The sequence below is a fragment of the Lipophrys pholis genome (genome assembly GCF_963383615.2).
Source record: "Lipophrys pholis genome assembly, chromosome: 9".
Classification (NCBI taxonomy): Eukaryota; Metazoa; Chordata; class Actinopteri; order Blenniiformes; family Blenniidae; genus Lipophrys; species Lipophrys pholis.
The window spans coordinates 30,909,426-30,926,553 of NC_137639.1; the positions used below are offsets into that span (position 1 = coordinate 30,909,426).

General features: G+C 47.1%; 1 protein-coding gene across 1 annotated transcript; it reads left to right on the plus strand.

The window, feature by feature from the left end:
* Positions 1-7,043: 7,043 nt before the first annotated feature.
* LOC308114251 (beta-1,4-galactosyltransferase 3) lies at positions 7,044-16,873 on the plus strand. Its single transcript, XM_080470970.1, has 6 exons — positions 7,044-7,449; positions 9,775-10,010; positions 10,337-10,524; positions 10,597-10,719; positions 14,320-14,424; positions 16,168-16,873. Exons 1-6 carry the CDS (start codon positions 7,173-7,175, stop codon positions 16,364-16,366), a joined length of 1,128 nt encoding a protein of 375 aa, XP_080327096.1. The 5' UTR covers positions 7,044-7,172; the 3' UTR covers positions 16,367-16,873.
* Positions 16,874-17,128: the final 255 nt, after the last annotated feature.

Here is a 17,128-nt window from a genome sequence, read left to right on the forward strand (position 1 = left end):
CCACTGGAAATGCTTCGGGCAAAATGAGGAGTCGTGGTGGTTTTGTTCAATGAGAGGATTCTTTTAATGCTTCGCGTCTTCTTCTCTGTTTCTGGTGTATTTCCGTGGCAGCGTTACCGCGCCACCTACATGTCTGGCGGATACACTGCGTCGTTTTGAGGAGTGTTCGTGGCGTCGTGGACGCTGATGTTTCCCCATGTGGACGGGAAACTTCAGAAGAACAAGGAGAAGAAAGAAGGTTCTGGCTCGTGGTGACGGGACTTTTATGAGTATTTCAAGGGTTTTTAGTCGGAGTCGATTCCAGATCGACTCGGCGTTCCGGTTCTTCTGGTCTGTTGTGGGTTCTTGGCTCCATGGGGAGGATTCTGGTCGCCATGGCCGCTGCTGGCTCAGTGGATCTCCCCGGTGGGTCGAGGCGAGCTCTGGAAACTGCATCTGAAAGCAGAACGAGGAGGAGGAGGAGGAAGATGTTTCCCCCCCCCCCCCCCCACTTCTCTTCTTTCTGTCTGTGGAATCCCGGTGGACCCGGGACTCGGCGGACCTCACGTAGAAACCAGGGCGCTCGGCGGGGGTTGCCATGACGCGCCGGTGGCACGTGTTATGCTGACGCCGGCGTGTTTGCACTTCGTGTTCGCCGGTCCTGCAGAGGAAAGACGTTTAGTTTCAGAAGGTCGTCTTATTGGCGTCGTTCCTCTTAAAGTCCGTAGTTACTCGACACCAAACCTCCCGACCGAGCTTCTGCTCGTCTTCCGTGTTCAGTACCGGATAATTCAGTTCACACAGAAACGTCTTCAGCTGAAGACACAAAGATTGTGTTGATACTCAAAATACACAAAAAGTTGCCTTACTTTTATCGTATATCAAAATTTACCAATTCATTTAAAAAAAAAAAAAAGTCCCAAAATTAACTTTTCAATATTAAACTTTTATGGTGAAAATCTAGTTTTGTTCTTGGTCGACATGCAGAACAGTCCGTGTGACCGACACCTGAGCCTCTCCACAATCACACAAACGCCCTCCTTGAAGGAACCTCCGCAGATCAGCAGAGGTCCAGATTACCGCGGCTCTGAAGTGTCCCTGAACGACTCCCCCACATTCTTGAGCGTCGTGCAGCAGAAACTCTGTGAACCGGGTTTCTGGAATCTCTCCAGAAGCTGCAGAACTTCACAAGCGAGACGCTGAACCGTCCAGAAACGGGAAGGCGAGACGGTTCCAGATGTGGACTTAATGAAGAGTCTGGATCGGAGCTTCATCCCGTCCCGGCTTCCTCTCACGGACCTGTCGGATTATTTATTGATTCTGTTCACAAAGGCTCCAGACGCACACAGTGAGAACATGCTGGTGCTGCGGTTTTGTTATTGGCTACTTAATTACTGCCAAAAGTTTTCCATGGCCTGAAAAGTACTAAATTATATCTTCCCGAATACTTTGGAAGGTGTGGAGTTGAACGCTACACTTACTTTCTGTTCGAACCGCGTTCATTAAACTCTCGAGGTGTGGCGGTTATTCAATTGGTTAAAGAAAAGAAAGTTCATCTTAAAAAAAAAAAAAAGTAAAAAATCATTACTAGTCTACAGCCGAGTAGATATGATGTCGTCTTCAGTTGCTAGTAGCTTGCATGGTTGTTTTTTTTACATTTAAAAATTATTCTAAAATTAATATTTTATTTAATATTTCGATCAAAGCCATTTGCACCAATGTGAACTAGTGGGGGTCCCAATATAGGTCCCTGTGGAACACCACATCTTAAACCAACTGTATTTAGATGCAGAATCACAAGTTATTCACTTTCTACATGTTGCTTCTGTATCGCTGCACCAAGTAGCTGATTACAGTCGTGGAAATGGGATTACGGGTTGTTAAAGTTACTCCCAAGTCGCACAGGTCCCAGTATAGGTCCCTGTGGAACGCCAGATTTTGGATTAACTATTTAATTTAGTTAAGACTATTTGTTTTGACCTATTTTGGCCCTTTTCTGGTCTTCTCACTGCGGAAAAATAACTTAAATCATTTTAAATGGAATCAAAACTGATTTAATGGTTTGTAGAATCAAGTAATTTCAGACTTAGAAAGTATCTGTTGTGATAGTAGCAGGTTGATGATTTAAAACATGTTTAATATTGCTTTTAAAAGATTTTTTTGAAGTTTGTCATTCCTGCACCTCGAGAACTTTGAAGGTCCCAGCACAGACCCCTGTGGAACGCCAGATTTTGAATGAACTGTGTTTCATTCAGATTAGCTACTCGTTTCCACATATTATGACTAATATTTTGATATTTTATGACATTTTCCAGTGCATTAACACCAGGGGCAGAAATGGTCCAGCGCTATGCTGAAATGCACGGATCGGCATTGGGAAGTTAAAATAAAAAAAAGCAAAAAACCGTTTGTTTTGCTTCATCGACAAAGTGCAGAGAAAGTGGGAGTCTGAGACGTGGAAAAGTTTTGAGGGGCGCCTGAGAGTGCAGCTCTACGTTGTGATGATGAGAACCAGCTGTTTGTGGAATCTGTGGCTCGGATAACCCGCCGCCGTTCAGAAGGTCTGCGTCTCCACAAATCTGCTCTCCCGACCTGGAAATGGTTCGTGATAAATAGAAGACAAACACGTCGGTGAGGAAGCGGAGTGTGGAGCAGATGGAGCGTTAGCAATGTGTGAGAAGTGTTGGCAGTCCTCTTGCGAGTCGCTTGAGGTGACATTGATTTTAGCAGGAAAAAAAACCACTCCACTGATCACTCGCGATGGAAGTTACTAGTTACTGCGCACGTCTCGATGGGAAGCAGAATACTGCCGTTCTCTTTGGAAGTCCGTTCACATGACGACAGTAATCGGAGTCTCCGAAAACCCAACTTTTTCAAAACACTCCGTCGCCTTACATGCCGACTGCATCGATGTCACAGATTCTGCCGTTTGCGTGTAAACGAACATTCTTTTGAAAACGTTGCTGTGCAAATGTGAAACTTTTCTGAAACGAACATCGTGTGAATGAAACCTAAAGGAGACGCTTTTTTTAAAAAACCCTTTAGCCTCTCCATCAAAGATCTGTCTGTACGTTGGTAGCATTAGCAGTTAGCCTCTCCATCAAAGATCTGTCTGTGCGTTGGTGGCATTAGCAGTTAGCATCTCCATCAAAGATCTGTCTGTACGTTGGTGGCATTAGCAGTTAGCATCTCCATCAAAGATCTGTCTGTACGTTGGTGGCATTAGCAGTTAGCATCTCCATCAAAGATCTGTCTGTACGTTGGTGGCATTAGCAGTTAGCATCTCCATCAAAGATCTGTCTGTACGTTGGTGGCATTAGCAGTTAGCATCTCCATCAAAGATCTGTCTGTACGTTGGTAGCATTAGCAGTTAGCCTCTCCATCAAAGATCTGTCTGTACGTTGGTGGCATTAGCAGTTAGCATCTCCATCAAAGATCTGTCTGTACGTTGGTGGCATTAGCAGTTAGCATCTCCATCAAAGATCTGTCTGTACGTTGGTAGCATTAGCAGTTAGCATCTCCATCAAAGATCTGTCTGTACGTTGGTAGCATTAGCAGTTAGCATCTCCATCAAAGATCTGTCTGTACGTTGGTGGCATTAGCAGTTAGCATCTCCATCAAAGATCTGTCTGTACGTTGGTAGCATTAGCAGTTAGCATCTCCATCAAAGATCTGTCTGTACGTTGGTAGCATTAGCAGTTAGCATCTCCATCAAAGATCTGTCTGTACGTTGGTAGCATTAGCAGTTAGCATCTCCATCAAAGATCTGTCTGTGCGTTGGTAGCATTAGCAGTTAGCATCTCCATCAAAGATCTGTCTGTGCGTTGGTAGCATTAGCAGTTAGCCTCTCCATCAAAGATCTGTCTGTACGTTGGTAGCATTAGCAGTTAGCCTCTCCATCAAAGATCTGTCTGTACGTTGGTAGCATTAGCAATTAGCATCTCCATCAAAGATCTGTCTGTACGTTGGTAGCATAGCTTTAGCGGTGAGCCTCTCCATCTAAGATCGGTCTGTATGTTGGTAGCATAGCATTAGCAGTTAGTGTCCCACTCTAAAATCTGCCGGTATGTTGGTAGCATTAGCAATATGCAGCGCGCCCCCCCCCCCCCCCCCCCTGATCTGGAGCAGCGGTGCATGACTCAATGTTGTCGCTTTAGGCTCTGAGATGTGCTGCCGACTGTAAATTACAGTCCCTGGATGATGATGATGGTGATGATCTATATATAACTCCCCCATCCTCTTTAACCCCCCCCCCCCCCCACCCCCCCGGTCCTTTTGCATTCGTTCATGTGTCCAAGCATGTGTGTTCACATAGCTTATACATGTATTATTAAAGTACATGTCCCATTTCTTGGCTGTTGTGTGCTGTTGCTGTTCAAAGCACTTAATGCACCGTGAAGGGAGGGTGGGGTGAGGGGTGTGGGGGGGGGACCAACACACACGGACCATATCATTGCTCGCCGTGCTAACTGTGGCGTTTCTAATGACTCCATGTGGACAGGAAGGATGAACCAGACCACAGCTCTCGGGTACGTTACCGCCCCGGAGCGGTGATGGATCGGCTCTCATCCCTGTGACCATCCTGGATTGTGGATAATGGAAAGGTGCTTTATTTCCAGGTATAACTTTTCCCCCCGGGGGAGTTTCCCCACTGTGTGGAGGGCGGGGCCGCCATGATGCCACAATCCAAACCACACTTCCCGTACGAGCGCGCAAACATGATCCTGCTCTCTTCTTTTCAATGAGGAACGACATGTCCCGAGTTCACGTAACGCCACAGCAGAGCTGGAAAAGGGGAGGAGCCACAGTCTCTCACTGCAGTGTGTTTCAGGTTTCTTGGAATGACGTATCCGATACCTGGACGGTTTCCACCTTTAGGCCTCGTTTACTCCACTACGGTACAAGGGAATACTCGTGGTTTTGGTGTTTTAGGCGTGCCAAGCCCAAACATTACCACCGGGAGAACGCGGACATTCTAGTGGACAGACCACCAAGTTGGATTGCTATTACGGTCACTGTCAAAATAAAAGTAGCAAGTCCCATGAGACTATGGACTGGGAGTCACGACACCACAGAGGAAACTTTGTTCCGATTGTCTCTACTGAGCATGTGCAGAACTACTAGTTACTACCAGCGTGGAGCGCAGCAGCGGCGCTTCCGCCGTCTGCATGACGGAGCCTTGGCGTTTCCAGAAAGTTCACCGTTGTCAAAAACGAGACACACAAACCCAACAAAACCTCTTTTTTTGCTTGGAAATCGTTGAAGCCTGGGCATTTATCCTCGGATCACATTGAACCGTCTGATCGTGATCATCTTGTCCAGTTCAGTAAGGATCCCCCCCCACCCCCCCGCCGCCACCGCCGCCAGGATTAACGACTGTCTTTATGGCATGATCTTTATATATCCATAATCTACGGGGTTATCACGAGGCCGGGAAAGTGAGAGGGCTCCCATCTGCTCACACTCCTCGGTCCACGAGCTGAGCCGTTTCTACGAGTGTATCCGCAAAACTTTCTTCACTGGTGGGGGGGGGGGGTCAATGCTAATGCTAACAGCTAGAAGAAGCCTCTTCCTTCTGCTCCTTGAGTCCTTTATTTATCACACTCGACAGTTGTACAGTATAACGTACAGTGAAACGCCTGGAGTACATGTTTCGCACCTAGATAACAGTCTTTATAGGATAGAAAAATAAAAAATGAAGAAAAATAAAAGTTTAGAACACAAAGAAAACGGCACACTGTATCGCAATATTAATATTGATAGTGGAACATCTTGTCCGTTAGCCCGAGTTAGCATCGGAGCTAAAGCTATTCACTGTTTCCCGGCGCAAGGAAGCAAAACACCGGTCTGGAACTGGACCACAGGAAATCGGCAGGTTCCGGGTCAGAACAACTTGAGATTGAGAACCGGGCGACACCAAACGATTTGAACCCGAAGGTCTCAGACTGATTCTGGTTTGAAATGTCGTTCCGCTGGCCGAGTGTGAAAACGACAGGGTTTGAATCTGGAATTATGATGCGAAGCGCTGGCAGTAAAACCCGAGGGCTCTTATGGTGCAGATGAGCGGTTTCATCCAACCCCACCCCAACCCCCCCACCCTCCACCGGCCTGGAAGTGTGCTGCGGGATTAGGATTAGCGGTCTGAGTCCGGCTGCTTTAACCAGCGCTAATTGATTTGCAGCTGATGTGTTGGATGGCGTCAGGCAGCGTCTGCGCTGAGGCGCTGCTGTCACGACGCTGTCAGCGTTTCAGAAAAGTTTTGCATTTACATGGTAATGTTTTGAAAATGAAGTCCGTTGAAAATCAATGTCGTTCTCATGCTAAGTCGATATCCCCCCCCCCGCAGGCCTGTGGTTGGGGGCAGGGGTTTATTAGTCAGGATTGTTTCTCATGTAAACACACAATCTGTTTGTTTGGACGGCACAGAGCAGGTCAGGGTTAGTTTACGTTGGAGAAACAACTGATTTCAACAGTTTCAGTATCGTGAATTTAACTAACGGCTTCTCCTTGTCGTTCTCCCCCTCCTACCCCCCCCCCCCCCCCCCCCTCTGCTTTGTCTTCAGAGTCGAGTCGCTGTTCCTCCTCCTCCTGGATTGCATCATTATGGGACAATAACAGTGGGAAGCAAAGCTCTCCCTCCTCTTTCTCCGCCTCCCCCCCTCCTCCCGTCTCATACTGAGCCCTCCTCCTCCTCCTCCTCCTCTTCCTCCCCCCGGTCAGGGTTCCACTCCCCCTTGTCTGAGTAATCCTCAGTGAGTCCAAGGCCGTCCACGGCTGCACTTCTTCTGTCATGGCGGCTGCTGCTGTGGTCGCCTCCCTCATCAGAGAGCATGGGGGGGGGCAGCAGTAGGCCTGAAGCCCCCCCCAGTGGAGGAGGAGGAGGAGAATGAGCCGGCGGCTGGACCCATGCGGCGGGGAAGTCAGTGATCTGGCGCCGTGCGGCCTCTGCTGAGCAGCCGGCGATGCAGTGAGGTCCAGACGCTCTCTGGCCACTTCTTCTTCTTCTTCTGGAGGACTTGGACACGTTTCCCCTGCTCGGAACCCCCCCACTCCCTCACTCCACCAAAAGTGCCTTTTTCCTCTCACTACACCCCCCCCCCCCCCCCCCCCCCTCCACAGACACACACACACACACACACACAGACTCCTGAACCTCCCCTCGGCTCGGACCCGGCCCACGCTCCGCCAGCGCCATGCTCAGTATTCAGTCCAAGTGGCGTTACCTATTCATGTTCCTGGGCATCCAGTTGGTGGTCATGGCGCTGCTGTCCCGGGAGGGCTACCAGAGGAGGGTCACCTACTTCATCCGCATCTTCCGCAAGCCCGACGCGTCCGGACGCAACCACACGACGGCGGCGGGCTTGCCGGCGCTCATCGGAGGCGACGTGTATGCTAACCTGTCCCACCTGAGCAGAGCCCAGGGCCGTGGAGACGACATGCCGTACTGCCCCCGGACGTCGCCGCTCATCGGTGAGTCGCCGAGACGTGACGGGAAAAGTTCACGTCTCTCTGAGTCTCACTTTTTAGTTTAAGTTTGATTTAAGGAAAGTCAAGTCCTTCATTTATAACACTCAACAATTATACAGAGTATAATTTGCAGTACATGTTCCGCACCGAAACAACTGTTTTTGTAGGATAGAAGAATTTATATTTAGAACACAAATAAAGAAACTGGCACACTATATAAATTATTAATAATAGTCAGGGAAATTAAGGCACACAAAAGATGAAAGGTAAATATAGAAAGCAGTGAGAAGCTCAACTAATTTAAACTCGACAAACTTTTATTCATTTACTTTCCAGCCTTTTTTCGGTTTGTTTCTGACTCGTTTCTCAGTGACGGACAATTATTCAGATATGTTGTCTGTTGCCAGTGTTCGACAATGGCTTGATATCGGCCTGACATCTGATTGATATCAGTCTGTCTGATGCCGGCCTGATGCCGGCCTGATGCCGGCTGATGCCGGCCTGATGCCGGCCTGATGCCGGCCTGATGCCGGCCTGATGTCGGTCTGATACCGGCCTGATACCGGCCTGATGTCGACTCGTATTGGTCCCTGGCGGTTTGTTGAAGGTGGGAACGCCTCCAGGTCCTGACGAATCTGCATCGGCCTGACGTCCGTTTGCTCGCTCTCACTGTTTGAACACGGTGTTTGCTCTCAAACAGGAATCCGAATGGTGGGGTTTAACCCGTCAGGTCACTTTCAGCACGAAAGTTTCCATGACGACGGTCGTAGGTGTTACAATGTCGGGTCGACGGGCTTAAGAACAACACTTCAACGTTTCCTGCGTCCACTGGTATTCTGGTGTGACCTGTTGGAAACCAGTTCAAACTGACCCTGCACTTCGTGTCGGGGGGGGGGGGGGGGGGGGGGGGGGGGGTTGGTGGTGGGGGGGGGAACTATAGAAGGTGTTGTGTAGTAAATACAGTTCACTTTTGCAATGTTTTTCCACAAAACACTTTAATTTTGAATTTATTTTGGCAGTGTTCAGAAAAACAAAACGGAACAAACACTCAAATATTCAACTCATCAGCCGAAACTGTGTTGGTTAGAGCAAAAGTTTATTCACACCTTCCCCATCAGGATAAACCAAACGAGACTCTCCAGATAATGTCCCACTTCACCGACTGATTCGATTTGACGTTTCGGCTTCAGAAAGTTTCATTCAACATGATGAAAAAGATCCGTGGAACCTCTGAACCCTGCAGTTCCCGTGGAGCCTCTGGTTCTGCTTTTCTGTAACAGAACCAGACATAGAAAAAGAGCCGGAGGTTCAACTACGAGCTCGTGAGCAGGTAACTAGGAGAGTTGGGACCCAGGAGAGTCCAGTTTGTCCTGTTTTGCAGGCCGAACGCAACAAAAGTTAAAATTCCCCTTGACGTCTCCTGCTCCTTGAACTTCTTGGTCTCGTCACCTGCCGGCCTGCCGACCCTCTGCTTGTGTTTTCTGGAGGAGGTCACGAGCTCTCAGCTCTCCCCATCATGTATATTTCTATTCTAGTTTCTATCGGTCTTCTATCTCGGGCGGCGCTCAGAGCTTCAGTCTCCACAAACAAACCTCCACATTTGCTTTGGCAGCAGCTGCTCCGCTGCTGATTTGGATGCGTTTGCATGACCCGCGGAGTGTTTCCGGATCGTTCCGTGGACGTGGCGTTTGGCTCCAGGTCTTCCCAGGGTTTTCACTTCCAGTTGGTTGGTTGTTGTGCCCAGTGACACTGAGACGGAGATAATGGAGCCCCGCCCTTAATCAGACATGGAGACGTGTAAAGTGAGTCGAAACCCCCGAAGTGACGCTGCGACTGGTTGATCAGGAAAAGCAGGACGTTTGGTCGGTGAAACATGGAGGTTGGATCCAGTCTGACGCCTCGTTGAGTTTCAACTGGTCAAAGTGACAAAACTTAGTTTGGACCAACTTCTGAATTGTCGGTTCTCTGACACGGATGTTTACACAACAACGGTGCTCAGAGCCACTGAAAATACTACTACTACTACTACTACTAAACACTCCATCTTCGTGTAGATGGCGGAACCCTGGTCCTGGTTCTGGTACTGGTCACCCCGGTGGTAGTAACTAGTTCTTCTGCACATGCTCAGTAGAGCCCATCAGCTTCCTCCGTGGTGTCACGACTACCAGTCCATATTCTCCAGGACTTGGTACTTTTATTTTGACAGTCACCGTAATAACAATCCAACTTGTTGGTCTGTCCACTAGAATATAAGGAACAGGGAATCAGTTTGTCACTGTATACATCACCTCCACCCTTTACTGACGGAGTTCTGCTCCTCCTCCTCAGGGGGTCCGATCCACGTCAGCTTTCCCTCCGGCCTCACGCTGGCCGAGGTCCAGAGGAAGAACCCCCTGGTGGTCCGCGGGGGGCGCTACAGGCCGCCGGGCTGTGAGTCCAGGCACCGGACCGCCATCATCATTCCCCACCGGCACCGAGAGCACCACCTCAAATTCCTGCTGTACTACCTCCACCCGTTCCTGCAGCGGCAGCAGCTGAACTACGGAATCTACATCATACACCAGGTCTGAGAACGCCAACGTGTTATTAATAATCTACGTCACCCACATGTTATTAATCTACATCACCAATGTGTTATTGATAATCTACGTCATCCAGAAGCTCCTAGTTCAACAAGTTGATCAATAACATCTGGCTTCACTGATCCATTGATTTGTTTACCATCTGTTTAACGATGGAGGTTAGTGACGCGTTTCATGATAATATTCCTACAGGAAGCAGGTATAATGTGAAGAGTATGCCCAAGACTGATCCCTGTGGAACGCCACAGAAGGCTCCAACGTTCCATTGAGCTCTTCTTCTTCTTCTCCTCCTCCTCCTCCTCCTCCAGGCTGGAAACTACACCTTCAACCGAGCCAAGCTGATGAATGTGGGCTTCCGGGAGGCCATGAGGGAGGAGGACTGGGACTGCCTCTTCTTCCACGATGTGGACCTGATCCCCGAGGACGACCGCAACACCTACGTCTGCGACGCCAACCCCAAGCACGCCGCCATCGCCATGGACAAGTTCGGATACAAGTAGGAGGTTCTCCGGCTCTCGGTTCTGTCTGCGTGTCGCTGAGGTTTGATGTGTGGTTCGGTCTCCTCCAGGCTGCCGTACAAGATGTACTTCGGAGGCGTGTCGGCGCTGTCGCCGCTGCACTACCTGAAGATGAACGGCTTTCCCAACAACTACTGGGGCTGGGGCGGCGAGGACGACGACATCGGGGTCAGGTGAGAACCAGAACCAGGATGTGAGGACAGCAGGTGCCACATGGGGGGGGTGTTTACACAACAGTGACTTCAAGTGAAAATGTGAAACTTCTGTTGTGTTTTGGGGGTCGGAGCCACTGAAAACACAACTTTTTAGAAACTGGCAAAAACAGCACTTTCTGAAAACAGTCAGGCTCCGTCTTCGAGGAAACTCTGGTCCTAGTCCAGGTCCTGGTCCTGGTCCAGGTCCTGGTCACCATGCTGATAGTAACAACTTCTTCTGCACATGCTCAGTAGAGCCAATCGGAACAAAGTTTCCTCTACAGTGTCATGACTCCCAGTCCATATTCTCCTGGAAATGGTAGTTTTATTTTGAAAGTCACACCGTGATAAAGTAAGTAAGTAAAAATGTTATTTCAAACCTGCACACAATACAACTTACATAACATAAACAAGTTTGTGGTTTAAAAAGGGGACGGGATGAAGCCAGCACCCTCCAACTCCCCCCCCCCCCCCCCCCCCCGCTCCCCCCCACAAGACACAACATCACAATATACAGTAAAACACAGAATCATCACAACAAGCAGCCCTCTCACCCCTCTCACCCTCTCACCCCTCTCACCCCTCTCACCCCTCTCACCCCTCTCCCTTAACGCTCACAGCCGAGGGCATCAAACTCTCTCTTCCAAATATTTTATCATCACATTTCTTTTAAACATTTTTTTAAATTGGATAATGGCAGAGCGAACTTAGAGCTCCTCGGCCAAACCATTCCTCAAGAGAAGACCCCCCACTGAGATGCACATGGATTTTAAAGTAGTTCTAACTTCTGGTTGGTACAGTTTGTTACCCCCCCCCCCCCCACAAGTTGTATGCACGATGCTCGTCTCTATCATAAAAATAATTTTTCGATATTTGAGGGAAGAGATTTTTTTTTGATGCCCTGAACATTATTCGAGCAGTTTTATAATTCACCAAATCAATTAATTTTAAAACTGATGATTAAAAAAAAAGTGTGTTAGTGTGATCATTATATTCACGGCTCTCTCTCCTCAGAACACATTATGCAACTTTCGTCCACAAATGACTAATATGAGGTTTCCAAGAGATCTTCTCATCTACCGCAACCCCTAGAAATACATTTTATTATGTTATCAATGGATAATTGTACAGTAAGGTCATATTTTTGGTTTCCAAATAACATAAATTTTGTCTTCAAGTTCAACGAAAACTATTTTTTCATCAAACCAGTTTTTTAGTTTGTTCATTTCCTCTGGTATTTGTTCCAAAAGTTGCTCCAACTTATTTCCTGGACAAATAATATTCGTGTCATCCGCAAAAAGTACAAATTTCATTAGTTTAGATATTTGAACAATGTCATTAATATACATAATGAACAGAGTAGGGCCCAGTATCGACCCTTGAGGAACACCACATTTTATAATTCTATGCTCTGATTTATGTTTCTCGATTTGTACAAACTGAGGTCTCTCAGCCAAGTGGCTCTGTAACTATTGCTTAGGTATACCTCTAATGCCATAGGTCTCTAATTTATTAATTAATATATGATAATCTATGGTGTTAAAAGCTTTTTGGAGAGCAATAAAAATTCAGAGTACAATATTTTATTTTTTTCTACACAATTTGAAATTTCCTCTTAAATCAATTAAAGCAAGAGATGTTGACCTATTGTCTAAATCTATATTGGCTGTCAGACAACAAATGATGTTTTTCAATAAAGTTTCGAAGTCTTGTATCAAATATGTTTTTCTAATATTTTGGAGAACTGTGGAAGAAGAGCTACAGGGCGGTAATTGGTGAAAAGGTGTTCATCACTGGTTTGTGTATCCAACTTGGTACTTTTATTTTGACAGTCACCATAATAACAATCCAACTTGATGGTTTTATTTCGACAGTCACCATAATAGCAATCCACCCTGGTACATTTATTTTGACAGTCACCATAATAAATATCCAACTTGGTACTTTTATTTTGACAGTCACCACAATAACAATCCAACTTGGTGTTCTGTCCACTAGAATGTCCGCGTTCTCCCAGTGTTCATGTTTAGAGCTCATTGTTCTCTGTGCGCACGCTTTCAGGAAAACTCCCCACAGCACCAACTAGTGGACCAACATGAAAACTACATCGCTTATCAGTGTTTCTGCTGTTGTCATGGAAACGGACATCTTCAGACTGTTGCCATGTAAAAGTAAAACTTCTGAAACTAAAACGGTGTTTACACTTGAAGCGTCGCCGTGGAAGCGGAGCCAGAGACTCACGGACATCTAAATAACAAAGATCTTTTAAGTTTTAAGAAGCGCCGCTCTGTTTTGTTTGGGTCTTTCTTGTTCAGTAAAAAGTGAGACTCGGCTCTTTCCCAACAACGTCCTCACCTGCTGCACGATCCAGTTCTTAAGGCGCCTGCATACTCCTATAAGAACAAGAAGAAAATTCTGCAGTGACGTCAGCCAGCAGCAGAAAAAAAAAGTTTTTTCGGCAGGACTGTTCATACTCCGATAAGAAGCTGCCGGACTCGCAGGCCACGCCCCCTCACAACAGGCCACGCCCCCTCGCAGCAGGCACAAGTCTGTGAAGCGGCGTTTAAACTTTTCAACAGCACAGTTTATTTCTGGCCTCCAGAGCTTTCAGAAACACATTTCTCTGAACTTTTTCAGTAATAAAAACGTTTTTGTCGGAGCGCGATGTTAGTCCAGTTTTAACTCCAGGAGCTGACAGCTGTTCGTGATGCGTTCAGGTGCATCACGTCAGCCTGCACTCTGACATTTTAACGAGCTGCGGCGCTCGTACAGTAGCGCTGTTACAAGCTAAATATGATTAAGATATTATCGATAGTCATGAGCGAACTAGAACACGCATGCGCAGCACACGGCAGTGCAGAAGTTTCGGCAGTGCGGCTCCTACAGAGTTCGGCCAGGGCGGTTGGTACAGCCCAAACTAATTTGTTCGGCCAGAAGGAGCTGGAAGAAGGAAGTGACGTCATTTTGTTCGACAGGACCTGAACTGCCGAACTTTCGCCTTGTTCTTATGGAGGATGAAGAGGCCTTTAGTTACAAAGAGAAGTTGTGTCTGATGTGATGCAACAGTTTGAAAATGTCCTGAACTCTTTAAATTCTGGAAAAACAAAGAACATACGAGACATTTCAGCGACACGTGGTGAATTTATCTTCTGTTAAATCAGAATTTGAATAAGACTCAATCGGTGTTTCTGTGAGTCGACTGAAGCGATTCCAAGATGTCCGACCTGCTCAGTGTGTGTGTGTGTGTGTGTGTGTGTGTGTGTGTGTGTGTGTGTGTGTGTGTGTGTGTGTGTGTGTGTGTGTGTGTGTGTGTGTGTGTGTGTGTGTGTGTGTGTGTGTGTGTGTGTGTGTGTGTGTGTGTGTGTGTGTGTGTGTGTGTGTGTGTGTGTGTGTGTGTGTGTGTGTGTGTGTGTGTGTGTGTGTGTGTGTGTGTGTGTGTGTGTGTGTGTGTGTGTGTGTGTGTGTGTGTGTGTGTGTGTGTGTGTGTGTGTGTGTGTGTGTGTGTGTGTGTGTGTGTGTGTGTGTGTGTGTGTGTGTGTGTGTGTGTGTGTGTGTGTGTGTGTGTGTGTCTGTCCTCAGAGTGTCTCTGGCCGGGATGTACATCACCCGGCCGTCTGTGAAGGTCGGCCGCTACAGGATGATCAAACACAAGCTGGACAAAGGGAACGACGTCAACCCCAAGAGGTACGACACAGTTCACTCCTCAGCCTCGGCTGGAAACCCGATAAAAAGGGTTAAAAAAAAAAAAAAAAGTTTGACAATGTTTTCTCAAAAAGGCTTGAAATATATTTTTAGAAGTTTTAAAAACGGATAAAATGGCTTACAAATGATTTAAAAGGCTTAAATATTATTATTTTTTTGTTGTTAATGAACTTTTTATTTGAAAAACAAGAACACAGATTATACATGTTGCTCACACTTGAATTAGCTCTGAAAGGTGAAATGAATACATTAAATTCAATAAACAAAAAGTAAAAAAAATAAGTATTTTCAATATTGTATATTCACCAACTTCAGCCTATCCTCTTTACAAATATCCAAACATGTTTTTAAAAGTTTTAAAACTGATTAAAAAAGTTTAAAAACAAGAGGCTATAGGAAGGTAGAAAAAAGAAAATTGTAAAATAATTCAAGAAACACTTTGAAAAGTGTGCAGGAAAAGCTATTTAAAACATTTAAACCCTATTTATGTTTTTTTTAAGGGTTAAAAATATCTTACAGTTTAAAAAAACAAAAACACTTAAGGACACAGGGACGGCGCCCCCCCCCCCCCAGCAGGTCGTTCACGCGACGTTTAAATTAAAACCTTTTAGATTTTCAGTTGAGTCGAAGAAGAACGATGAAGGATTTTAAACAAAGAGAACGTTTCCTAACATTTCTTCATGCTGAGTGGACTGAAGGGCTGCAGGTTTATGTTCTACTGGTTCTACTGTGTTCATGGTTCCATGACAGAAACACGGCACCCTCTAGTGGTCGGACATGTAAACTGCAGAGTGCTCAGGGTTTGTTTTAAATATCCAAGCACATCCCGGTTTAAAGACTAAACAAACTTTAGCTTTTTCTGCTTTTAGTAAAATTTAAATGAGATAAAAACAACAGTGGTGGGGAGGGGGTGGGGGTGGGGGGGGGGGGGGTCTCACTTCACACTTCAGTAAACAATTTGGTTTTGAGTTCAGTTCAGAACTGCAAATACGACAGAAAAAACAACAATTGTACTTGTGCAAGTAGAGGAGAAACCTGTAGAACCAGACCCTGTAGAACCAGACCCTGTAGAACCAGACCCTGTAGAACCAAACCCTGTAGCACCAGACTCTGTAGCACCAGACTCTGTAGCACCAAACTCTGTAGAACCAGACCCTATAGAACCAGACCCTATAGAACCAGACCCTGTAGAACCAGACCCTGTAGAACCAGACCCTGTAGAACCAGACCCTATAGAACCAAACTCTGTAGCACCAGACTCTGTAGCACCAGACTCTGTAGCACCAGACCCTGTAGAACCAGACCCTATAGAACCAAACTCTGTAGCACCAAACCCTGTAGAACCAGACCCTGTAGAACCAGACCCTGTAGAACCAGACCCTGTAGAACCAGACCCTGTAGAACCAGACCCTGTAGAACCAGACCCTGTAGCACCAGACCCTGTAGCACCAGACTCTGTAGAACCAGACCCTATAGAACCAGACCCTATAGAACCAGACTCTGTAGCACCAGACCCTGTAGAACCAAACTCTGTAGAACCAGACCCTATAGAACCAAACTCTGTAGAACCACACTCTACAGAACCAGGGGTGGAGACGTTCAGACATTGTGTGGAGGGATTCAAACCGTGGTTCTTGTCGGGAGTGACACTAGCAGAGTTTGAACACGGATGCTGGTTCTGCGTTCCGGGTTCGTGCGCCACTGAAGTTCTGGTGTCTGTCAAAGGTTCAACATGCTGGCCAAGACTCGCCAGACGTGGAAGCTGGACGGGATGAACACGGTGGAGTACGAGGTGGTGTCCCGGGAGTACCTGCCGCTCTACACCAACATCACCGTCCACATCGGCACCGAGGCCGGCCTGCACGCCGTGGCACCGCCACCGCCGGCCACGCCCAGACCCCCCGGCAGACTGAAGGACAAGTAGCGCCCCCCCGCTGGGACTCCCGTGGAGGAGCCAACACTCGGACTCTATGAGTTTGTATCTGCAGCACTGTGGTCGCTGGATAAACCGACGAGGCCTTAGATTGACCACCCCTCCCCCCACCATCACCCCCCACCCCTCACCCGGTTCCCCGAGTCTCCAGGTGAGTGAAGCTGCTCGACAGGTCGCCACATATCCCATCAGCCACTTTGTTCTGAGGAGCTTCTCCACATGGACTGTGATGTAATAAGTGGGAGGCGTTTAATTGCCTGTGTTCAGGCCTACACACACACACACACACACACACACACAAACCCACACGAGGTGTTCAGGGACGGGGACGGCGTGTAGGATATATGAGTTAACCTTGGATTTACAGTGATTTCTTTTTCATTTTGCATTTCTTCCATCCACAAGTTTCAATTATTTGTTTAAACAAATTCAAAATAAGTAGTTTTGACTGTAAAATCTATTTAAAAAAAAAAAAAAAAAAACCTCTTTCAGGGATAATACTCATCATTTCATTTTATTCATAATTATCCTCAGAAGAGCTAGTAAATGACCCCACACACACACACACACACACACACACACACACACACACATGGGCAGGCTGCAGCGTAGGTCAGGTGAGTTCCCTCACCGAGACAAATGGACTTCATGGATTAAAGTTCCTCCAGTTTCTGGCGCCTCCATTAGAGTAGAACTGAAACCCCCAGAAACCAGACTGATGTTCAGGGTTTCCTGCGTCACGCACACCAAGCA

Coding starts and splice junctions, on each gene's coding strand:
- LOC308114251 (XM_080470970.1), top strand. CDS start 7,173: ATGCTCAGTATTCAGTCCAAGTGGCGTTACCTATTCATGTTCCTGGGC. Junction 10,011..10,336: donor GAATCTACATCATACACCAG/GTCTGAGAACGC, acceptor CTCCTCCTCCAG/GCTGGAAACTACACCTTCAA. Junction 14,425..16,167: donor AACGACGTCAACCCCAAGAG/GTACGACACAGT, acceptor TGTCTGTCAAAG/GTTCAACATGCTGGCCAAGA.